At 36.9% G+C, this 25,998-nt stretch overlaps 1 protein-coding gene across 3 annotated transcripts in view; it reads left to right on the plus strand.

Moving 5' to 3' along the window:
* sptbn1 (spectrin, beta, non-erythrocytic 1) overlaps positions 1 to 25,671 on the plus strand; it is a 91,731-nt gene extending 66,060 nt beyond the window's left edge. For all 3 annotated transcript variants that reach the window (XM_051912196.1, XM_051912197.1, XM_051912198.1), the window contains 28 exons: positions 447 to 634; positions 716 to 833; positions 1,046 to 1,204; positions 2,594 to 2,896; positions 4,098 to 4,251; positions 5,769 to 6,639; positions 7,749 to 7,886; positions 9,334 to 10,090; positions 10,215 to 10,417; positions 10,506 to 10,596; positions 10,953 to 11,099; positions 11,238 to 11,501; positions 11,613 to 11,837; positions 11,912 to 12,001; positions 12,107 to 12,385; positions 12,513 to 12,643; positions 14,083 to 14,287; positions 14,525 to 14,899; positions 15,144 to 15,388; positions 15,552 to 15,690; positions 15,806 to 15,890; positions 17,337 to 17,533; positions 17,617 to 17,720; positions 19,124 to 19,178; positions 22,012 to 22,220; positions 22,526 to 22,699; positions 22,786 to 22,828; positions 24,174 to 25,671. In XM_051912196.1, coding sequence (XP_051768156.1) covers positions 447 to 634; positions 716 to 833; positions 1,046 to 1,204; positions 2,594 to 2,896; positions 4,098 to 4,251; positions 5,769 to 6,639; positions 7,749 to 7,886; positions 9,334 to 10,090; positions 10,215 to 10,417; positions 10,506 to 10,596; positions 10,953 to 11,099; positions 11,238 to 11,501; positions 11,613 to 11,837; positions 11,912 to 12,001; positions 12,107 to 12,385; positions 12,513 to 12,643; positions 14,083 to 14,287; positions 14,525 to 14,899; positions 15,144 to 15,388; positions 15,552 to 15,690; positions 15,806 to 15,890; positions 17,337 to 17,533; positions 17,617 to 17,720; positions 19,124 to 19,178; positions 22,012 to 22,220; positions 22,526 to 22,699; positions 22,786 to 22,828; positions 24,174 to 24,404 — 6,180 coding nt within the window. In that variant the 3' untranslated portion in view covers positions 24,405 to 25,671. The remainder of the gene's footprint in view (positions 1 to 446; positions 635 to 715; positions 834 to 1,045; positions 1,205 to 2,593; positions 2,897 to 4,097; positions 4,252 to 5,768; positions 6,640 to 7,748; positions 7,887 to 9,333; positions 10,091 to 10,214; positions 10,418 to 10,505; positions 10,597 to 10,952; positions 11,100 to 11,237; positions 11,502 to 11,612; positions 11,838 to 11,911; positions 12,002 to 12,106; positions 12,386 to 12,512; positions 12,644 to 14,082; positions 14,288 to 14,524; positions 14,900 to 15,143; positions 15,389 to 15,551; positions 15,691 to 15,805; positions 15,891 to 17,336; positions 17,534 to 17,616; positions 17,721 to 19,123; positions 19,179 to 22,011; positions 22,221 to 22,525; positions 22,700 to 22,785; positions 22,829 to 24,173) is intronic.
* Positions 25,672 to 25,998: the final 327 nt, after the last annotated feature.

Consider the following 25,998-nt stretch of genomic DNA (forward strand, 5'->3'; position numbering starts at 1 on the left):
CCAATTAAAATTAAGTATTTTAAACATTCCTATTAAAATAAAATAAGTTTTAAACTTTTTTACTACTAAAATAAAATAAAAATAAATTAATAAAATAAGTTTTAAATAAACAATTTAAAATTATAATAATTTAAATATGTAATATTTATAATTATATATATTAAAATAAATAAATAAATATAATTAAATAAAAAATAAATACCTAATTTAAATGTAACCGTTATCTTAATATTTACATGCTTAATTGCAATTGGTCTTTATCTTACATCTGTTTTACATTCTGATCTGTGATAGGTTCAGTTTCTGCATATTTTTAACCAAATCTGATGTGGCGTTTAATGTACAGAATCAAAGTCTAAATCCTCAGCTTTAACGATGGTGCATGGCGACTTTTATTTCCTTCAGGAAATGCAAAACGAATTGACATTAAAATGTGTTTTCTCTAGGTGCTTGACAACGCCATCGAGACTGAGAAGATGATCGAGAAATATGAATCTCTGGCGTCCGATCTGCTGGAGTGGATTGAACAAACCATCATCATCCTCAACAACCGCAAGTTTGCAAACTCACTGGTTGGAGTCCAGCAGCAGCTTCAGGCCTTCAACACCTACCGGACAGTGGAGAAACCGCCCAAGTGAGTGTCCACCACAGACATACAGCAGAAATATCAGGACTAGAACGAACTGAATTTGATTTTCAACTCGTCTCTCCACAGATTCACTGAGAAGGGCAACCTGGAGGTGCTTCTGTTTACTATCCAAAGCAAGATGAGGGCCAATAACCAGAAGGTGTACATGCCCCGAGAGGGCAAACTCATCTCAGACATCAACAAGGTGAAAAATACCTCGCTTTTACTACGTCTTAAATCAAGATAAATTTACTGGAGAAGCAAAAATGACCATTATTAAGTGCTTAAAACAAGAACAAATATCTGCCAGTGGGTTAAAAGCAAATTTATAGTACAACCACGGTATTTTTTGTAACTTCAGCACGTTAAAAGCATCAGTTTTCTCTGACTCTCTGTGTTGATGTGATGATGTCGCAGGCGTGGGAGCGTCTGGAAAAGGCTGAGCACGAGCGCGAGCTGGCGTTGAGGACCGAGCTGATCCGACAGGAGAAGCTGGAGCAGCTCGCCAGACGCTTCGACCGCAAGGCCGCCATGAGGGAGACCTGGCTGAGCGAGAACCAGCGCCTCGTTTCCCAGGTTCAATCTGACAGCGTTTGCTGTCTAAACAAATGTGCTGCGTAATATTACTTCAGCCTTGATTTTAAACGAGTTTGTGCCCCCTGGTGGTGAAAGAGTTGAATGACACACAATATAGCTGTTTGTACACTATTTTATATTTTAATAAATAATATATTTTATAATTACACACACATATACATATAGTATAATGTCAAAGTATAAATATAAAATAGTGCATTCAAAATTGTACTATATTTCTATATATATATATATATATATATATAACTAAATATCTTATATTAAGATATTTAATTATAATATATTTTAAAAAAATCTATTTATATTTAATATTTATTAATTGTACATTTATATTATTATTATTATTATTTATATTATTTTTATGAAAACAAAGGCTTTAAAAGCAAATTTTTATAACGTTCTGTGTATATATGTAAAATTGTTTTATATTTCTGTTATGATATTTAGACATTTAATTCTAATATATTTATATGTTCTCACTTATATTGTACATTTATATTATTATTTCTTTAAAAGCTAATTTTCATAACGTTGTATGTGTGTAATATATATATATATATATATATATATATATAAAAACAGTTTATTTATATTATATTATTTATTATGAATTATGTTCTAATTATAAATTTGTATTATCATTTATATTATTTTTATGAGCAATCTCTGCTTCTTCTAAATCATACATGAACCAAACAATAATTGTACTATATTTCTGAACAATGTTATGAAAGATATTTAATTAAAATATATTTAAAAAAGAAAGTTTATTTATATTTTAATATTTATTATGAATTATTATGTTATTACTTATTTATGCTATTATTATTTATATTAGTTTTTATGAAAATAAAGGTATTAAATTAGCATTTTTCATAATTTTGTCACAAAAAATCTATGCTTCCTCTAAACATACATGAACAAAACAATAATTGTACTTCTAAACTGTTATGAAAGATAGTTTGTAGAAACATTAATTTCTTGATTTAATATACAGTTTATGTAAACACTGGTAAAACTGGGTGTTCCATCCATATACATAACTGATTTTTAATTTTTATTATTATTATTATTTGCTTTTTTTAATCATACATACAAATACAGAACAAAAACAAAACATTAAATACAACAACAACAAAATAACCCCAAAACAGTCTTATAAGACAAAGAGAAAGAAAAAAAATATTTTAAATAATAACATGTTTTTGAACTTTTTGTACAAAAACGAAGATCATAGCCAAACATTTGGCATCTCTCAAATTCCCAGATGTATAATCTTAGATTAATTCATTGAAAACAAATAGACAAAAATGAATCACAATGAAAACTAGTATGTTTTTTCTCATCATTCCTGTTTGTTTTCTGCAGGACAATTTTGGATTCGACCTCCAGGCGGTTGAGGCAGCTACCAAAAAACACGAAGCCATCGAGACAGATATTGCAGCGTACGAGGAGCGCGTGCTGGCGGTGGTCGCCGTGGCCAAAGAACTGGAGGCCGAGAACTACCACGACATCAAGCGAATCACGGCTCGCAAAGACAACGTGCTGCGCCTGTGGGAGTATCTGCTGGAGCTGCTCAAAGCTCGCCGGCAGCGGCTGGAGATGAACCTCGGCCTGCAGCGCGTCTTCCAGGAGATGCTCTACATCATGGACTGGATGGATGAAATGAAGGTGAGAAGAAGAGAAGGGGCTCAAGTGTCTTAAATCGCTGGAATCTTTGGCTCAAGACGGATTCGCTCGTCGTTCGTGAAATTTTTTGGGTATTTTTTTGAAAAAATTACTTTTGCAAACTAGTTCCTGATCGGAACCAAACCAGAGCAGCAAGATCCTCTGGAGTCTGATTGTCAATAATTATCATAAAAAAAGTTGAAATTTCAATTCACGGTCTCTAAGGGCCGCCAAAACTTTCGAAGTGGGCGGAGCCACTTTGACTAAAATGGCTGTAACATGAAAAGAATGATATATTTTTACCAAATTTGGCACATCTATGTAAGAGCTCATTCTGTGGTCGTGTGAAAAAGGACGTGGTGACTGGCCACTTGGTGGCGCTATAACAGGAAAAAAACTTGAAAATGGCTATAACTACTTCACTGTTTGAAAATTGGCATGCAGTGACTTTGTCCAAGGCGCCATATGTCTCTGGACATTGACGCATCTAAAAAAACATGGCCGCCATCGGCCAATGAAGTTTGAGCAGCTATCAGACAAGGTTAACGGAGGCTGATCTGAACGAAACTCGCTGGGCTTGTTTGATTCATGCCCCTAGAGGCCTGTGTGTAATTTGAAAAAAAATCGGCCAGTGCGGGGTGCCTTCATGTTGTTTATGTGCGTAAAGGATTGTGTATCGAGCGATTTTTCGCACACGCTCACGACATGGTAGAACTCCTCATTCTGAGAAACTTTGCGTCTAGGACCGCCACTGTCCATCGAATTGTTCGTTAAATATTGGAGATTATTTCAAAAACCTGCTTTGTCGAACTAGTCCTAGGTTTTTGGTTCAACCTCGATAACTGTTAAAAAGCTTTGTAAACCATATATTTCCTATGGTAAATTGCCTGTATTTGGCTGTAAATGATCGAGATGGCTTGCCAAAGCTTGCCAAATAAAACATAATACCTTTTAGGCATGTGCTTAAAGGCCTTAAAGCGCTTGAACCCTGATAATTGCTGCTCGCAGCTATATTCAAATTCAGAATTATGATGATTATTATTGCAAATACAATACTGCTGTCTATAGCATGGTTTTTATTATGCCTGAGATTAAGTTTAGCTGAAAATGAGGATAAAAAATCTCATAGCTTTTCTATAGCTAATAATTTAAATGCTGAAGTTTTAAGTTTCATATCCTGATGATTGTCTGCTGTCCTCCGCAGATGCTGCTGCTGTCTCAGGATTATGGGAAGCACTTGCTTGGGGTGGAAGATCTGCTGCAGAAACACGCTCTGGTGGAGGCCGACATCGGCATACAGGCCGACCGCGTCAAAGCCGTCAACGCCAACGCACAGAAGTTTGCCGTGGACGAGGAGGGTAAGAAGAGCGCTCTGCTGCCCCCTTTCAAATACTAGCTTTTCTAGTCTACAACCAAAGTAATTTGGTTTAGTGTCTTCAGTGCATCAGGAACACTTTATTGTGAAGTTATTTAAATAATGCATAATATTCATAGAAATCATTTTATAGATATTCTATGCGTTCACATTTATGCTTTTCCAATAAAATCCTATTTTTTCAGAATAAAAAAAGTCCAGTACAGACAGCTCATTTATTATAGTGCAGTTTTGTGCGTTTACGAGGACATTATCTCACCTCTCGTTAGTGATTCCTGGTTAAAAACCAGCGGGTTCAGATTCAGATTTTTTCTTCGGAGGAAACATGCAGAGCTCGTCCAGACTGGGTTTTGCAAGGTTCCCACGGTCATTGAAAACTTGGAAATAACAGCAATTTAACAACTGATTTCCAGGCCAGGAAAAATCAGGGATATGTAATAAATTTTTAGAAGTCATGGAAAAGATGTGAACGTTTTATATTGAATATGAATTTCCCTGGCTGTGCTCTAAATGGAGATAAATCCTCGTTTGAGCCACATTCAAATCTCAGAGCATTTTGTGGTTACACTTTATAAGTAACTTTGCAACTACGTGTGAACTTTATATATAGTATATACTATATATTGGTATATTTATAGTATATATTTATATACAACATTTGAAGTGGATCAAAAAAGTTCATCAAAGTTGTCCTAAGAAGTCCTTTTAGGACAACTTTAATGAAAGGTTTTGATCCACTTCAAATGTTCACTACTATATATATATATATATATATATATATATAATACTGTTCTAGTATTTATTAATATTTTGCATTAGTAATTTTTTATGTCTATTTAGCTTTGTCATTTTAATACTTAAACTTAAACTCATTTAATTTCAGTTAGTTGCCAAAGCAACATTTCTAATTTTAGTTTTTTTATCTAATATTTGTATTTTATTTCAGCTTTATTTTAATTAATGAAAATTAGTTCCAGCTTTAGTTTTAGCTAACAATAAAAACACTGCCTGATATACACGTAGAATAATCCCCAGCAAACTCCAATAATAATTTTAAAAATATTTAAAGGTGCAGTAAGCAATTTCTGAGAAACGCTGCTGATATTTGAAGTCACCAAAACAAACATGCCCCTACTTAATAGCCCCGCCCCTAAATTCACAAACACGCTATGCAGCACAGGCTCCTCCCCCCTCATGAGTGGACACGCCCCTTGCTGCGGATTGGCTACAAGTGTGTTTTGGTGCTCGGTCTGATCCACTTTCAACAGCGTTTCTCAGCATTTCTCCTTTAAGCAGTGCCTAAAAAAGCATTGGTCAAAAAGGATGAATATCCTTTTTCTAAAAGCATATGGAATTGAAAGTCACTGTACTCAACAATAGTGAAGAAAGAATGAAAACAGAGCTTAAGATTCAAAGTGGTGTCTTTACCCAACTGTCCTCTCCATCTGTGTCCCTATTTCCCTCTCTAATGTTTTCTACCTTCTCTCCATCCCGCTGCAGGCTACAAACCCTGTGACCCTCAGGTCATCCGTGACCGCGTGGCCCACATGGAGTTCTGCTACCAGGAACTGACCCAGCTCGCAGCCGAGCGCCGCGCCCGCCTCGAAGAGTCCCGCCGCCTTTGGAAGTTCTTCTGGGAGATGGCCGAGGAAGAGGGCTGGATTCGCGAGAAAGAGCAGATCCTGTCCTCGGACGACTGCGGTAAGGATCTGACGGGCGCCGTCCGCCTGTTGAGTCAACATCGCGCCCTCGAAGATGAAATGAGTGGCCGCGCCGGTCACCTCCAGCACACAGTGCGCGAAGGTCAAGCGATGGCCGACGCTGGGCATTTCGGTGAAGCCAAGATCCGTGAGCGTATTGCAGATGTCCAAGCTCAGTGGGCCGCTCTGGAACAGCTGGCAGCGGTGAGGAAAACCCGCTTGGAAGAAGCCTGCAGCCTTCACCAGTTCCAGGCCGACGCGGACGATGTTGACGCCTGGACTTTGGACGCGCTCCGAATCGTCTCCACCGCTGACGTTGGCCATGATGAATTTTCCACTCAAGCTTTGGTCAGGAAACACAAAGACGCGTCATCTGAGGTTGCTAGTTATCGGCCAGTGATCGACGCCCTTCACGAGCAGGCGCAATCCCTTCCTCCCGAACTGGCGCAGACTGCGAACGTCAACGAGCGGCTGGCGGGCATCGAGGAACGCTATAAGGAGGTTTCAGAGTTGACCAGGCTGAGGAAACAGGCCCTGCAGGACGCCTTGGCGCTCTATAAGATGTTTAGCGAGGCAGATGCATGTGAACTCTGGATCGATGAGAAAGAGCAGTGGCTCAACAGCATGGAGATCCCAGAGAAACTGGAGGACCTTGAGGTCATTCAGCACAGGTGAGAGCTTAAGTCTGTATCTTTGTGAACATATTTATCACACCAGTTGGGATTTGTGGCATGCAAATTGCATTAATTTTGCGTGCGTGTTTTGCGGCATTACTTGATTTGTGTCATTGAATACATTTACATTTACATTTACTCATTTGGCAGACGCTTTTCTCCAAAGCGACTTACAAGTGAGGAATAACATGCTAAACAATGCAGTGTTTGCATATAAGTGATTCTTAGTGAATTCCACCAGAATGTTTGAAACTTTCAAGGTAATAGAATGAATCAGGAGTTTGTTTTGCACTCACAAAACCTGTAACCTTAATCACAGCCATCTCAAGAAGTTGTAGAAAAGTTGAGCTAGATGAGTAAAGTTTGTCATGACAAACCTTGATGTTGGCTTGAGAAAGCCTAAAGTTTGAAGTAGTTTAAAAAGCTTGAATTTTGAATCCGTTGTAGTTATAAAAGCTTGAAGCAGTTTTAAGTTTGACGAAGTTTAAAAAGCTTGAAACAGTTTTAAGTTTAGAGTAGTTTAAAACTCGTGAAGTTTGAAGCAGTTTTAAGTTTAAAACAGTTTAAAAATCGTGAAGTTTGAAGCAGTTTTATGTTCAAAACAGTTTAAAAATCATTAAGTTTGAAGCAGTTTTAAGTTTAAAATAGTTTTAAAAGCTTGAATTTTGAATCAGTTTTAAATTTGTAGTAGTTATAAAAGCTTAAAGCAGTTGTAAGTTTGAAGAAGTTTAAAAATCTTGAATTTTGAAATGGTTTTAAGTTTGAGATAGTTTTAAAAGCTTGAGGTTTGAAGAAGTTTTAAGCTTAAAGTAATTTTAAAAGCTTGAAACACTTCCGAGTTAGGTGGCTGTAGCTTGACAGCTTAGTAGATCAAAATTTTGTTTTCCTCAACCCAACATAATTAGGATCATTTACTGCCACAGCTAGAGAACAGCAGTACAAGTGAACTTCTGCATGTTCCCTGTGGTCGAAAACAGATTGAACTCACTCTAGTGTGGTCAGATATCACATCCTCCATTTCTCAAGCATAAAACATTATTCTTCAGAGCTGCTGTTCTTGAACAAGCTGATGATAGTGTGATGAAAATGACTTTTTTACATTCCAGGTTTGAGAGTCTGGAGCCTGAAATGAATAACCAGGCCTCACGTGTGGCCGTCGTCAATCAGATCGCCAGGCAGCTGATACACAACGGACACCCGAGCGAGAAAGACATCAAAGCCCAACAAGACAAACTCAACACCAGGCAAGTCATAGTATTTTATGTTTCTGCCAAATGTATTTTTAAGCTCTGTGTAGAAAGCAGTACTAGTATAGCTGGTCACCAGAACATGTTACTGGATGCTGAATGCCCAAAAAACTGCTATTTGCTTGATAAAAATGCAATTGTAGGGCTATATATATTCATTCTGTCACTGTTTGGATGTAGTAAAACACCCACAGATGTAGCAGAAAACATCTGGGTCATGTTTGCATTTTCTTCTGTCACTGGCCATAATTGAAATCAGCATTAGGCATAAAATAATGTCATACATGTGAATATTGGCTGAGAATTGAACAGATAGTTGTAACCTTGCTCAGTTTTTCTGGTGATTAAGGGTTAATGCAAGACTAGTTTGAATGTATTAGTCTTAAAAATTAGTTAGAAACAAGTAATGCAGGGCTGGGTAGCTGCGAGCAGCAATTATCAGGGTTCAAGCGCTTTAAGGCCTTTAAGCACATTCGTAAAAAAGTATAATGTTTTAATTAGCAAGCCTGTAACCATCTCGATCGTAGATGGAAAAGACCATTTACAGCCAATACAGGCAATTTGCTATAGGAAATAAATGGTTTTTAAAGCTTTTTCTCCAAAGTTGTTCTCCAAAGTTGGTTTTTGAAATAATCTCCAATATTTAATGAACGTTTCGATAGACAGCGGCAATCCTAGAGGCAACGATTGGGCGTGTGCAAAGAATTGTGCATAATTTCGAATTACTCACAGGCCTCTAGGGCCTTGAGTCAAATAGGCCCAGTGTGTTGCGCTCCAATTTTTTTTCATAGCTGCTCAAACTTCATTGGCCGATGGCGGACATGTTTTTTGAGATGCGTCAATGTCCTCATAGACAGGCATGGCGACTTGGACAAAGACACCGCATGGCAATTTTCAAGTCAATCGGACTAACGGTGAATTAGTGATAGCCATTTTCCTGTTTTTTTTTTTTTCTGTTATAGTGCCACCAAGTGGCCAGTTGCTGCGTCCTTTTTCACATGACCTCGGAATGAGCTCTTACATAGATGTGCCAAATTTGGTGAAAATATCTCATTACGTTCACGAGTTACAGCCATTTTAGGAAAAGTGGCTCCGCCCATTTAGAACGTTTCGGTGGCCCTTAGGGACCATGAATCGAAATTTCAACTTTTTTTTTATAACTATTGACAATCAGATGCCAAAGAATCTTGCAGGACTGGTTTGGTTCCGATCGGGCCAAAAACCTAGGGCTAGTTCGCAAAAGTAGGCAAATGAATCATGCATTTTGTCCGTCTTGAGCCAAGGATTCTAACGATATAAGACACTTGAGCCTACGCCTAACGGTTTAGGAGTTTTGGTGTTGTTGTTAATGGTGTAATATTTCTTGTCTTAATTACAAACTGACTTAAATTTTAATATGTATTGCAGTTCATGTGTTTAAATACAACCTGATGCTCATCCGCAGGTGGAGTCAGTTCCGCGACCTGGTGGACCAGAAGAAAGAGTCCCTGAACTCCGCCTTGGGCGTGCAGAACTACCACCTTGACTGTAATGAGACAAAATCTTGGATCCGTGAGAAGACAAAAGTCATCGAGTCCACCCAGGAGCTGGGCAACGACCTCACGGGCGTAATGGCCCTGCAACGCAAACTCACCGGCATGGAACGCGATCTGGCTGCCATCGAAGCCAAACTGGGCGACCTCCGCGGTGAGGCGGATCGCTTGGCCGGCGAACATCCCGACCAGGCCAAAGCCATCACGGGACGGCTGGCGGAAATCACCGCCGTTTGGGAGGAGATGAAAGACACACTACGAAACCGCGAGGCGTCTCTTGGCGAAGCCAGCAAGCTGCAGCAGTTCCTCCGCGAGCTGGATGATTTCCAGTCCTGGCTTTCCCGTACACAGACGGCCATTGCGTCCGAGGACATGCCCAACACGCTAGCCGAGGCGGAGAAGCTTCTAGCCCAACACGAAGGCATCAAGAACGAGATTAACAACTACGAAGAGGACTACCAGAAGATGAGAGACATGGGTGAGATGGTGACACAGGGACAGACGGATGCTCAGTACATGTTCCTGAGACAAAGGCTCCAGGCTTTGGATACTGGATGGAACGAGCTTCACAAGATGTGGGAGAACCGCCAGAACCTTCTGTCACAGTCTCACGCCTATCAGATCTTCCTCAGAGACACCAAACAAGCCGAGGCCTTCCTCAACAACCAGGTAATTTGTCTGTCAAAAACCACTTCAAACTTCTATTTCTAACTTTTCACCAGGCTTCCTCAATCCACCATCAAAGTTTGTCTTGATGATATTTCATCTTGTTCTGTTGCGTATCTTTCTGTAGGAGTATGTTCTGGCCCATACCGAGATGCCCACCACCCTGGAAGGGGCAGAAGCTGCCATTAAAAAACAGGAGGACTTCATGACCACCATGGACGCCAATGAAGACAAGATCAACAGTGTGGTGGAGGCCGGTAGGAGACTTGCCAGCGATGGAAACATCAACGCCGACCGCATCCAGGAGAGAGCAACCTCCATCGATGACCGGTAACAGGACACATCCGATTAATTGTGTTAAAGTGAATAGGAATAATAGATAAAAGGGTAGATCTGACCTTCAACCTTTAACCTGCAGGCACAAGAAGAACCGTGAGGCGGCTGTGGAGCTGCTCATGAGGTTGAAGGACAACAGAGACCTGCAGAAGTTCTTGCAGGACTGCCAGGAGGTGAGCTGAAATAGAAGGCAAAATCCATAGAAATACAGCTTAACTAAACAACTCGAACCTACTTTACCCATTTTAGAAGACTGGCAATTTATGGAGAAGATGGAGGGAATTTGTGGACCAAGAGAATTAGTAATTATATAATAGATGTCATCACAAATTGTTGTTATATATATATGTGTGTGTATGTTAGTGTGTTTGTGTTTGCTCTTCTGTGGTAATGTTTTTGTTGGGTTCTGTTGCCATTACAAATTCATTGTGACATGTGTAGGAAGTCAGCTGCATCCTATATGACTCTTATAAAGAAAAATAATAACAGAAATACATCTTAACTTGACTTTTTTACATCTTTTGTATAGCTGTCCCTGTGGATCAATGAGAAGATGTTGACAGCACAGGACATGTCCTACGATGAAGCTCGAAACCTGCACAGCAAATGGCTCAAACATCAAGCTTTCATGGCCGAACTGCAGTCCAACAAAGAATGGCTGGACAAAATCGAAAAGGTCAGTTATCAATGCGTTTAATTGATCATGTTAGATCATAAATGTGCTTATTGCATTCCATATCCTCTTCCAGTATTGTGTGTAATAGCATTAATCTAATTTTAAGTCATTATCATATAAATGTCTGTCTGTCTGCAGGAAGCGAAGCAGCTGGTCTCGGAGAAGCCGGAGACAGAAGCTGTAGTGAAGGAGAAGTTGGCGGCGCTGCAGAAGATGTGGACCGAACTGGAAACCACAACTCAGACTAAAGCCCAGTGCCTGTTTGACGCCAACAAGGCCGAACTCTTCACACAGAGCTGCGCCGACCTGGACAAATGGCTGGTGGGCCTGGAGGGTCAGATCCAATCAGATGACTATGGCAAAGACCTGACCAGCGTCAACATCCTGCTCAAGAAACAACAGGTTTGAGTTGATTTTTCAGACCTCACCAGCAGATACTTGTTCTTGGTGGAGTCCTGAGGGACTTTGTAAACATTTTTTGGATGAGACTAACTCTGTGCTTATTTGCTCCAGATGTTGGAGAACCAGGTGGAGGTTCGTCAGAGGGAGGTGGAGGAACTTCAGTCTCAAGCTCATGTGCTGCGACAGGAAGGAAAGGACACGGACGAGGTCGATGGACGTCGGATCGAGGTGGAGCAGAAGTTCCAGGAGCTGCTGGAGCCGCTGTTGAAGAGGAAAAACTTCCTCATGGCCTCTCGTGAGATCCACCAGTTTAACCGTGACGTGGAGGATGAGATTGTATGTTTGCGTTTAAAATACGCTCACCTGCTTATGTGTTTACAGCAGATGTTTAACGGATAGTTTCTCTACAGCTTTGGGTTGAGGAGAGGATGCCTCTTGCTACGTCGACAGACCATGGCAACAATTTACAGACTGTTCAGCTACTTATCAAGAAGAACCAGGTAATGTGTTTAGGGTTAACTGAATTGCTATTTACCAGCAAACACTCACACATTCGAATCTGGAGCAATTCAACACACACTTACTCAAAACGTCCTGCTCTACAGACATTACAGAAGGAGATCCAGGGCCATCAGCCTCGCTGTGACGACATATTCGAGCGCAGCCAGAGCATCCTGAAGGCCGACAGCCCCAACGTAGAGTCGATCCGAGCCCGACTGACCGACCTGCAGCAGTTGTGGAGCCTGATCATCCAGGAGACGGAGAAACGCCACACCAGACTCGAGGAGGCCCATAAGGCCCAGCAGTACTACTTCGATGCAGCTGAAGCTGAAGCCTGGATGAGCGAGCAGGAGCTCTACATGATGTCTGAAGAGAAGGCCAAAGTTTGTGCAAGATTTTACCCTATTCACCTTTTGGTTTCTTGCCATAACTGCTCAAGTGAACATTAGGTTGGTTTGATATTTCGTATACTCCTTTTCAGAAATGTTGTTGTCTCGTTGTTGTTCTCAGGATGAGCAGAGTTCAGTGGCCATGCTGAAGAAACACCAGATCTTGGAGCAGGCGGTGGAGGACTATGCTGAGACTGTTCACCAACTGTCCAAGACGAGCCGAGGCCTGGTGGCCGCCAACCACCCTGAGAGGTACAGAGTTACCTCTCACACTTACAATGCACTTAATCTGGATCTGGATCTCATTTTGACTCAATCTGATTTTGACACTGACATTGAAATCTAAATCTGGATCTGAATTTGAATGTAAATCTAAATCTGATTTTGGCTCTGGCTCTAAAACTGACTTTGATTCTAAATCTGGATCTGGTTTTTCAGATTTTCAGACTCTGAAACGGACATCTTTGACAGTGATGTCATTTATTTAATTAATTATTCTAAACCTGGATATGGATCTGAATTTAAATATGCGGCTCTGAAACAGACCTTGAGTCTACATTTAAATCTAGAACTAAACCTGATTTTGCCTCTAAAACTAACTTTGACTTTTATTTTTTATTTTGATTCTAATCTGAATCTAATTCTGTTTTTGACTACAATTCTGAAACTGATTCTTAAACTATCTGTATTTTAATCTTGATCGGATTGATTCTGGCTTTGAAACAGTTTGATTTTAATTCTGAATCTGATTTTGACTCTAAAACTAACTTTCATTTTTTATTTTGATTCTAAATCTACTTTTGACTGTAATGCTGATTCTTAAACTAAATCTGGATTTTAATCTTGATTATGATTTGATTATGGCTTTAATTAATGGACTTTGATTCTAAATATGGATCTAAATCTGATTTTGACTCTAACTCTAAAACTAACTTTGACTTTCATTTTTAATTTTGAATCTAAATCTTCTTTTGTCTGTAATGCTGAAACTGATATTAATTCTAATCTAGATCTAGATTTTTATATTAATCTGATTTGATTCTTGCTCTAAAATGGACTTGGACTTTGATTCTAAATCTGGATTTGAATGTGAATCTTATGTTAACTCTAACTAAAACTGACTGACTTTGTTTCTAAATCAGAATTTGAATATTAATCTGATTTTGACTCTGAAACTGACTTTGAATTTAATTCTAAATCTGTATCTGAATATGATTCTGACTTTAATTCTAAATCTGGATTTGAATATTACTCTGATTTAGACTCTGACTCAAAAATTGACTTTGAATTTGATTCTAAATCTGGATCTGAATCTGATTCTGACTATAGTTCTGGCTTTGTTTCTAAATCTGAATTTGAATATTAATCTGATTTTGACTCTGAAACTGACTTTGAATTTAATTCTAAATCTGTATCTGAATATGATTCTGACTTTAATTCTAAATCTGGATTTGAATATTACTCTGATTTAGACTCTGACTCAAAAATTGACTTTGATTCTAAATCTGGATTTGAATCTGATTTTGACTCTGAATCTGATTGTAACATTGATTTTGAATTGATCTGAATTAAACTCTCACATTTGTATTTCGAATCATCTTTACACCTCTGGCTCCAATAATATCATATGCTGAACATCTCTGAATATGATCTTAAAATTAACCCTGGCTTTGTGTGTGTCTGTGCCGTAGTGAGAGGATCGGCATGCGCCAATCACAGGTGGATAAGCTGTACGCTGGACTGAAGGACCTATCAGAGGAGAGGAGAGGCAAACTGGAGGAGAGGTTCCGCCTCTTCCAGCTGAACCGGGAGGTGGACGATCTGGAGCAGTGGATAGCCGAGAGAGAGGTGGTGGCTGGATCTCACGAGCTCGGCCAAGACTACGAACACGTCACTGTGAGTCAGAAAAAATTAAAAGTCCAGCATTTTCTTGAAGTTACTATGTTATATAGCATACAGTGTGCCTCAATTACAAAACAATCTGCAGTCAAATGCTCCGAACAAACATATAATCCTTCAACGCAATCCAGGATTGATGTTTAATTCAATTAATATTCATAAATGGTGCAGTGCAGAGTTGTAAATGTACTAAAAATTATTATCTTAATGTATTTGTCTTCCTCTCTCCTACAGATGCTGCAGGAACGCTTCCGTGAATTCGCCCGGGACACCGGAAACATCGGTCAGGAGCGTGTGGATGGCGTCAACCGCATGGCGGACGAGCTCATCAACGCTGGCCACGCCGACGCCGCGACTGTCGCCGAGTGGAAGGACGGTCTGAACGAGGCCTGGGCCGATCTGCTGGAGCTCATCGACACGCGTACGCAGATTCTCGCCGCATCCTACGAGCTGCACAAGTTCTACCACGACGCCAAGGAAATCCTGGGACGCATCCTGGACAAGCATAAGAAGCTTCCAGAAGAGCTGGGCCGAGACCAGAACACGGTGGAAACCTTGCAGAGGATGCACACCACATTTGAGCACGACATCCAAGCACTTGGAACGCAGGTGCGTCAATCAGATCCAAAAAATACACATAGATATTAATACACACAAAGTAATTTTTGGCTAGAATGAGTGGCATAAAAACATCTGATTGGTTGAGAAGTTTGACATGCCCTGTCGCAAATAGCCTGTGTTATGAGACTAATATTGCACAACAACGAAGTACATTAACCAGTTTTATTGGCTAAATGCACTAAGAACAATTGGCTGCGTTTTACTCACTGCTGCCCCCTGCTTGTGTCCTCAGGTCAGGCAGTTGCAGGAAGATGCCGTGCGCCTGCAGTCAGCATATGCTGGAGACAAAGCCGACGACATCCAGCGGCGTGAGGGCGAGGTGCTGGAGGCCTGGAGGAGTCTTCTGGAAGCCTGCGAGGGCCGACGGGCACGACTGCTGGATACCGGAGACAAGTTCCGCTTCTTCAGTATGGTGCGTGACCTCATGCTCTGGATGGAGGACGTCATCCGCCTTATCGAGACTCAGGAGAAGCCCAGGTGTGTGTCTGTGTGATGATATTGTGCCTGAATGTTCAGCATCATTTTGTGAGTGTCCTCGAAAGGGGAAGTTGTTCATAAAGAGACAAAAAAAGTAGGAGGTTCTGTGTGTGTTGAGATGTCCCAGATCAGTCTGGAGGTATTAATCTGTTCTTTTCTTCAGGGATGTGTCATCTGTGGAGCTTCTCATGAACAACCACCAGGGTATCAAAGCTGAAATCGATGCCCGTAATGACAGTTTCACGGCCTGCATCGAGCTGGGCAAGTCTCTCCTGGCGCGGAAACACTATGCATCAGAGGAGGTGGGTACAACCGCACACGACGCATTCAGAGGTTCTTATACAACCACTGAACCATTGAAAAACCATCTTTAGATATCTCGTTCCAGTCCTTCATGTCCATTTACCTGTCCCACAGATTAAAGAGAAGTTGCTGCAGTTGACAGACAAGAGGAAAGATATGATTGACAAGTGGGAGGACAGATGGGAGTGGCTGAGACTGAGTGAGTATGATAGGAAATGACTCAGTGTTATGAACCATTAGAAAGTAGTTTCCCCAGCTGTATGAAGATTAGCATAAAACTGATAAAACGTTATTATAAATAAATATGTTAGTATAAAAAAAAATTAAATAAATGTAATGTTAAGTTTAGTATAAAGCTAATATATATAATTTATTAATATAAATAATACATTCATATTAATATATTAAACATATTTCTGTAAAATTATTAAATTAAATAAATATAATATATTAATGTTAGTATAAAATTAAAAGAATATATTTTAGTAATATATTAAATCTATCATGTCAGTATAAAATTAAATAAATAAATAAATATATATATTAATATAAATTTTTATTAATATATGAAATGTATTAATTTTGTAAAAAAATATATAAATACATGTAAGTTTAGTATAAAACTAATGTAAATAAAAAACATTTATTAATATAAATAATATATTTATATTAATATATTAAATGTATTATTTTAGTAAAATTAAATTAAATACATTATACTAATATAATATATTAGTGTAATATTAATATAATATATTTATAATAATATATTAAATGTATTGTCAGTATAAAATTAAATAAATAAATATATATTTAACTAAATAAATATTATTTATTATTATAAATAATATATTTATATTAATATATTAAATGTATTAAATGTAATGTATTATTTCAGTAAAAAATACTAAATTTAATATATTAGTATTAATACTTAAAAATATATTAATATAAATAATATATCTTTCTGTTAATATATTAAATGTATTTTGTAAAAAAAAATATATATATATACATGTAAGGTTAGTATAAAACTAATGTAAATAAAAATCATTAATATAAATAATAGATTTATATTAATATATTAAATTTATTATTTTAGTAAAACATTTTAAATAAATTTAACATTAAAGTTTTTTTTAAAATGTAATATATAAGACAAGTAAAAAAACTAAAATAAATAAAATTTAATATATAGTTAATATTTTTATTAATATATTAAATTTATTAAATTTAACATATTAACAAGAATTTTCAATTAGAAAATCGAATAGAAAATTAAATGTATTATTTATTATTTTAAATGTATCACAGTGTTTTACTTCTGTCCATTGGTCAAGTGAGATCTCAAAATGGCGGACACGTGTATCAGTCTACCGCTGAACAAGATTATGATTTCATACATGTCTAATAAACCATTAAGAAGGAGTTTCCCATCTGATGTGATCCGAAGGGATCGGTTACTGCCATCGCCCTCTATTTGACATCTTGGGAGTCAGAGCCTCTCTTCCCATGATGCTTAGCAACCCTTACACACCTATTTCTGACCTTATAATGGGAAGTGTGTAAAAGGATGTGGGCAGCTTGGACTTTAAATTACATTGACTTTAACTTCCCCTTTCACCTTGCCTGTGTGTGTTTGCAGTTTTGGAAGTGCACCAGTTTTCACGGGACGCCGGCGTGGCAGAGGCATGGCTGCTGGGACAGGAGCCATATCTGTCCAGCAGGGAGATGGGACAGAGTGTGGACGAGGTGGAGAAACTGATCAAACGACACGAAGCGTTCGAGAAATCAGCCGCGACCTGGGAGGAACGCTTCTCAGCGCTGGAGCGACTGACTACGGTAAGAGAGAGAGAGTGTGTGTGTGTGTGTGGGTGTGTGTAAGACGTCACCGTGACTCTGAACTTCTCGGTTGTCTCTGGCAGTTGGAGTTATTGGAAGTGAGAAGACAGCAAGAGGAGGAAGAGAGGAAGAGGAAACCGCCCACACCGGAGCCGGTCCAGGCGCAGGACGCAGAAACACAGCAGAGGTAAACGCTCGACACGCTCACAGAAACACGCCACATGTCACACAGATGCTCCTCTACACTGTCAGGTAACGTGTGTTAAATACAGACTTCAGCTTTATTATCTGATGTTAAGCTCTGTGCTTTTAATTTGAACATATTTTGTGTAATTAGTGTTCTTAAACTAAACTTTTATAAACTAAATTATTATTTAAAATGTAATATATTAAAATCAGTATAATAATAATAATAATATAAATGAATATAATAATGTATTTATATTAGTATATTAAATTATTATTTTAATATACATTTAATATAACTAATATAAATCTGTATATAAATATAAATAATATATTTTTATTATTGCATTAAACATATTATTTAGTAAAAATATTAAATGTATTATTTTAGTAAAAATATTACATTTGGTATATTAAGATATTAGTATAAAACTATAATAAAATTAGTATAGTATAATTAGTACTAGTATAAAATTATATTAAACATTTAGTAAAAATATTAGTAAAAGTAAAAACAAGTTTGTACTAATCTTAATATATTAGATGTATATAATTAAATATAATGCATTTATATTACTATATTAAAAGTATTATTTTAGTAAAAATATTACATTTGGTATATTAAGATATTAGTATAAAACTAATATAAATCTATAAATATAAATAAGATATTTGTATTATTATATTAAACATTATTTACTAAATGTATTATTTTAGTAAAAACATTTGTGTACTATTATTAATCTTAATTTATTAAATGTATATAATTAAATACAATTTATTAATATAAATCATATTTATATTATATTTAAAGTATTTTAGTAAAAATATGTTTGGTATATTGATAATATAAATAAATATAATTTATTTATTTTATTTTTTTAGTAAAACAATGTTTTACTAATCTTAATATATTAAATGTATATAATTAAATATAATGTATTAATATAAATCATATTCATAATAGTATTATTTTAGTAAAAATAATGAAATATGTTAAGATTAATAATATAATTTATTAATATGAATAAATAAAATAAATAAATATATTTTTTCAGCAGGATATTTAAAGAATATTTAGATATTTTACAGGAAAACAGGACTAGTGGTTAAACAAAATGGACGGTTAGTGGTGTATCATCATGTATGAGGTGTATATAAACTAAAATTAAAATTAAATCAACATTTTGTGCAAGATTTATTAAAAAAATTATTAAAAGCACAGTCAATATTTTTTTAAACTGATGCAAGGGGATCTTTCACTTCACCGGTCAAGCGAGATCTCAAAACGGCCTGCATGTGTCAGTCTACCACTGAACAAGAATATGATTTCATACAGTGTTCATAAGTAACGTTATGGCTTCATGTGTGTGTGTGTGTGTGTGTGTGTGTGTGTGTTCACAGAGAAGGAGAGCAGATTGCCCAGAACGGACTACCATCAGACCAGGACTCGCCACGGGTTAGTTACCGCTCCTGTACCTACCCACAATACACTACCAGTCAACAGACACCACGAACTACCGGTCAGGGTCACTGACAGTTCCCATAATGCTCTCTGATGATCCCATATCAGTGACAAACACCTTTGCACCATCTGTGCTTGTCAGCTGTTTATTAACTACCGTCAGGTTGTCAGTAATGACAGTGTGTATCAATAACTTCTGTGTGTTTTGTGGACATTAAGAAGATACCACGGATAAATAATGGAAGCCTATGGTAAATATGGAGCTCATTTTGTTGTTAATTCCCCAAATGAGTGTTATATAATGTGTCTTTTGATGTGGAACTTCTAGATGGATGAACTTCTGATTGTGTTTAAGGAAAAAAGGAACTTGATTCCTTCCAGTTTCTCTGTATTAATGGTGCGTTTTAGACGTCCATTGTAAGTGCATTACTGTAAAAGCGAAGTGTGCTTCCTCCTCTTGATATTCTTTTCCGTTTTAATGGACAGCAGTCGAGAGCATTGCTTTAAAACAACAGTTTTGATATTTAAATTGGTGCAAATTATCTGCCATTTTTGATAGTTTTGCTTTGCTTTGTTTTGTTTGTGAAACTGAAACATGTTGTTCAGTCCTAAAAGTCCAATAGAGTTTAAATGATGTGGGGCTTTTTTGTGTTTGTTTGAGGTGATTTACCATAAAATGCTCTGAAAACACTGTATGGCGGCTCTGTTTACTTCTAGTATCGCTGAGGACACACTTTCTTCACTCTTTACTAGCAACGTTCACTAACAATAAATTAACTGATTCTCTCTAGAGTTTGTATGTTGTGTATATATGACGGCTGTCACGTGATTATCTGTCTCTTTTGAATGACTTCACTGGCTGCTTATGAGAGTTTTTCACAGATGTTAGTGTTGAGATAGTAAAGATGAACTAAAGAGATTGTGTTTGAGTTCCTGAAAGCCGTTTTAGCGGAGCAGGACGCGGCTCGTGGTCCCCGTCAGACGGTGGTACAGTAACACCTCTGGAGTGAATTCTGTGTGCTGTTGCTTTAAGCATGACGTTTCTTTCAATCAGTTCGGCAAAATTAAGAGTATTTACGTGAACTGATTGATCTTCAGACATCTATGATGTTTCCTGACGCTCTGCAGTGACTGTAGATCGATAGTTTTCCATCTTGCATGATCTTTTTACATTTAAAGTCAACATGGAACGGCATTCAAAACGTTATTACTTCCGTTATGTGATGTATTGCAAATAATATTATCCAATAGTAGTATAAATAAATCTAATTTATTAGTATGCGTAATATATATTTATTAATATATTAAATGTGTTATTTTTAGTAAAAATATAATTTATTAATATAAATACTTTATATTAAATGTATTATTTTAGTAAAAATAATTAAATTATATTAATATATTAAGATTAATACAAAACTATACCTTATTTATATTAACATTAAATTTTTATTTTAGTAAAATAATTAAATAAAATTAATATATAAAGCTAATAAAAATAAATATAATTTATTAATATAAATAATTTATTTATATTTAATATATTAAATGTATTATTTTAGTAAAAAAATAAATTAATAAATAAATATAATTAATATAAATACTTTATTTATTTTAATATATTTATTTATAATAATATTATATATTATTATTGGAATAAAGTTAATATAAATAAATAGAATTTATTAATAAATATACTTTATTTATATTAATATATTAAATGTATTATTTTTTGTAAAAAATTTAATCAAAAACATGTAATATATTAAGATAGTATCAAATTAATATATTTATATTAATAAATGTATTGTTTTAGTAAAAATAATTAAATTATATTAATATACCTTATTTATATTAATATATTAAATTGTTATTTTAGTAAATATAATTAAATAAAATTAATATTTTAAGATTAGAATAAAGCTAATATAAATAAATATAATTTCTTAATATAAATACTTTATTTATATTAATATATTAAATGTATTATTTTTTGTAAAAAATGTAATCAAAAACAATATATTAAGATAGTATCAAATTAATATTTATATTAATATATTGCATTTTTATTTTAGTAAAAATAATTAAATAAAATTAATATATTAAAATTGGAATAAAGTTAATGTAAATAAATATAATTTATTAATATATATACTTTATTGTATTATTTTTTTGTAAAAGATTTTATCAAAACGTGTAATATATTAAGATAGTATCAAATTAATATATTTATATTAATATATTAAATTTAGAGTTTTAGTGAAATAAAATAAAAGATATTAATATTAGCATAAAACTAATATAAATAAATATATTACTATTAAATGTATTAAGTAGAAAAATAAAATAAATATAACTTAATCAATTATAATTTATATTATATATAAAATTTAACAAATAAATTTAGTATGAAAGTAATATAAATATTAAAATATAACATGTTTTTTTTTTTTTAGTAAACAAAAAAAAAAATTATATATATTAACATTATCCAGTAGCCTGCATGTCTTTGGTGACATCACAAAAAGGAAGCAAGTTAATAAATCATTAACAATAAGATCAGGAACATGTTTTATCAAACTAAATAGGGTGAACATTGAGTTCATGTTGACTTTCTAGTGTATTTTTTCTATTAATCACTTTTTCACTCCATTTTAATGAGATTCTCATCTCTAAATCAGCCAAAGTGATATTTTCCTCCTAACGATTTCTGAAACGGTTCTTTCAGAATTCATCATGTGTGACTGACTTTCTAAGTTGTTCAAACCCAACAGTGTTTGTGAAGTATTTCTCGTCATAAGCGTAACGCGTGGTCATGTGTTTGCAGGATGGAGTGGACGGCGAGATGAACGGAGTGGCCGAGAGGAGCTCGAAGGAGCCGAGTCCGATCCCGTCACCGACCGCAGACAGACGGGGGAAAGGCAGCCAGTCCGCAACGCTGCCGGCTAAAGGCCAGGAGACGCCGTCCGCCCAGCTGGAGGGATTCCTGCACCGCAAACACGAGTGGGAGGGTCACAACAAGAAAGCGTCCAGCAGGTATGATAACGAAGCTTCAAAATTAACTTTTGCCATTTGAAAGTTGAGTGTCTATTAATGGGAAAATCTTCAGTGTGTTTGGCGCTGAAATGGAGAGTTTGACTGAGAAAATTCCATCATCAAATTCTCAGGTCATCTCAAGAATCATTGCTGAATTTATGCAGGAACATCTGGATTTGTTTTTCCACTTGGATTGATGAAACCTTTTCATTAAAATGACAAACAAGTCCAGATGCTCCTGGATAAACTCAAGCAGACGGTGTTTTGTTTGTCCGAGTGACTGAGCTCTGTGTGCGTCTCCTCAGATCCTGGCATAACGTGTACTGTGTCATCAATAACCACGAGATGGGCTTCTACAAAGACAATAAGAGCGCGGCTCAGGGCATCCCGTACCACAACGAGATCCCCATCAGCCTGAAGGACGCCGTCTGCGAGGTCGCCGTTGACTACAAAAAGAAGAAGCATGTTTTCAAGCTCAGGTGAGGAAGAGATTATTGTAGTTATTTTAATCATAATCTGAATGATGTTTTTCTGCTGTGACTGAACGTGTTGTTCCTCTTAACAGAGTTACTGACGGAAATGAGTATCTCTTCCAAGCCAAAGATGATGTAAGTCTGCTTTTATTATAACTCCAGTAATATTACACTATAAGAAAACTGTTCGTGGTTCACGTCTGCACACATTCTGGAGCGCTGCCCCCTTGTGGTACATGAGAAACTGAACCTTCATATGACTGACTGACTGAATTACAGGTTTTAGTTCAGTTTCATTAGTTCAATACATGAACTATAAATGAGATTTTATAATCAAATATCTAATTCACCTGCATATTGCAGCAACAGATAGATGGATAGAACGATGGACAGATGGATGGATGGAATGATAGATGGATGGATGGATGGATAGATAGATAGATAGATAGATAGATAGATAGATAGATAGATAGATAGATAGAACAACAGAGCAATAGAGGGATGGATGGAATGATAGATAGATATATAGATAGATAGATAGATAGATAGATAGATAGATAGATGGAACGACAGAGCAATAGATGGATGGATGGAACGATGGATGGATGGATAGGTAGATAGAATGACAAAGAGCGATAGATGGATGGATAGAACGACAGATAGAGCGATGGATGGATAGATAGATAGAACGATGGATGGATGATGGATGGATAGATAGATGGATAGAATGATGGATGGATGATGGATGAATAGATGGATGGATGGATAGATAGAACGACAGAGAGCGATAGATGGATGGATGGAACGCTGGATGGATAGGTAGATAGAACGACAGATAGAGCGATAGATAGAACAATTGATGGATGAATAGATGGATAGGTAGATAGGACGACAGATAGAGCGATGGATGGATGGAACGATAGATAGATAGAAAGATAGAATGATGGATGGATGGATGGATAGATAGATGGATAGATAGATAGAATGACGGAGAGAGATGGATGGATGGATGGAACGATAGATAGATAGATAGATAGATAGATAGATAGATAGATAGATAGATAGAGTGAGATGGAACAATGGATGGATGGATAGATAGAATGATGGATGGATGATGGATGAATAGATGGATGGATGGATAGGTAGACAGAACAACAGATAGAGCGATAGATGGATGGATGGATAGGTAGATAGAACGACAGAGCGATGGATGGATGGATGGATGGATAGATGAATGGATAGATAGATCGAACGACGGAGAGAGATGGATGGATGGAACGATGGATGGTTGGATAGATAGAACGACAGAGGGCGATGGATGGATGGATGGAACGATAGATAGATAGAACGACGGAGAGTGATGGATGGATGGAACGATGGATGGATAGACATTACAATAAAGTGAATTTATGCAAACGTGTATTTTAAAGTTTTCTGAATGTGATTAACTGTGTGTGTGTGTGTGTGTGTGTGTTTGAAGGAGGAGATGAACACATGGATTCAGGCCATTCAGAACGCCGGCAGCGGCTCCTCGTCCTCCGAGAAATCCGAGATCACGCCTAGCAACCAGAGCACGCCCGCCTCCAGCCGCGCCCACACGCTCCCGGCAACCGTCACCCTGACGACCGAATCCAGCCCCGGCAAGCGCGAGAAAGACAAGGAGAAGGACAAAGAGAAGCGCTTCAGTCTCTTCAGCAAGAAGAAGCAGTAGACGTCCGTCTGTTCCCCTGGCAACAGAAACATTCGATTCTCTCATTCCCTTAATTCTTTTACGACTTCTTCTCATTTCGATTCTGTCATTTTGTTTGTGTCTGCCCACCTCCAGTGATATCCCAGCATGCAAAGCTCATGAAGATGCCACACTCTGTGCCTGACACCCCACGAATTGGGTTCCAAAGTTGTACAAAACGAAAGGAAAATGTTTAACACAAAAAAAAAAAAAAAGCAAGAGTGTGTCGCGAATCGATTCCAATCCCGATTTGGAAGTTTTAAAGGACCGGATGTGTTTTTTTACGCTCTTACGTTTCTATTGTGGTTGATTTTCAAATCCTGAATCTTGCTATCTCTCGTTTTTGTATCTGTGTGTCATTGAGGGGTCTGGATATTTAAAACATTTTCCTCAATTTTGTGAGGCTGTCTTGGAGAGACGACGAATCTCTCTTTGTTGTTAGGGAACAAGACAGTGATGCTTCGAAACGATTCCATTGTCCCGCCAGCAGGTGGACGGACCGAGAAAATTCCACGTTAACGAATTGTTGCGCTGAAATAGCTACGCCAAGTTTCGTCAGATTTGCCTTTTAACGAATATAAGCTGATAAAACAGATACTTGCTAATATGAAAGTAGACTAACACTCGCTCGAGGGCCTGGTAGACTTGTGTCATGTGATCAGATCAAGGCGGGTCGTACCAAACTCTAAGAATGTTTGCTATATACAGAGGACTAGTAACCTGAATCAATTTTTTTTCCTTTTTGTTTGTTAATTGTCATTTCTCTTGGGTTTTATCATAATATATGTTTCAAATAATTCTAGTACAGAGTATAAAAATTAGATGTATTATAAACACTTTAAAGCATCAATGTTAAGTGAACAGTGGAACATTTACTGGTACAAAGGTAATGTTACTCCAACAACAACAACAAAAAAAAATTAAAAAAAGAACAAAAAAAAATATGAATACGGTTACTTGCTTGTGGGCTATAGCACTGAGCATTATCTTTTCTCTTTGTTTTCTCGTTATGGCTTCATCCCGCTCTCCTGCTCTTTGATACATAGTGCGCATCCCCTCCGTCACTGTATCTATTGTAATTTTCATCTACTGCACAATCAAAAGCAACATACTAGGAATGAAATCCTTCGCGATGTCGGGCGTCCTGAGCGCGTATAGAAACGCTCAGATGTATGAAACTGCACCTGTAGACTTTAACCCCCCTGCCCTGTTAAATATGTGCGATGTCATTAAATGCTTTTAAACATTATTCTTGTCTTTCGACTCATCTGTTGGTTTGACTGATTGTGTGTGTGTGTGTGTGTGTGTGTGTTAGCTAGATCTTGCTCTTTCTTAAAGGTAGGGTAGGCAATTTCAGAGAGGCTAGCAATAGCGAGCTAGCTTTGAAAGCATAAGATCGTTTCAGACAGGGTTGCCAGGTTTGTGTAACAAAACCAGCCCAATTACTATTCAAAAATAGCCCATTGGCATTCTGGTGTGGCGACAAATCAGGTCCTCTCTCGAGATATGGGCTGCATCCGAAAACTGAAAAATGCTGCCTTCGGAGGACGCGTTCCAAGGTAGGAAGGCATCAAGG

The sequence above is a fragment of the Ctenopharyngodon idella genome, chromosome 11, assembly GCF_019924925.1.
Source record: "Ctenopharyngodon idella isolate HZGC_01 chromosome 11, HZGC01, whole genome shotgun sequence".
NCBI lineage: Eukaryota > Metazoa > Chordata > Actinopteri > Cypriniformes > Xenocyprididae > Ctenopharyngodon > Ctenopharyngodon idella.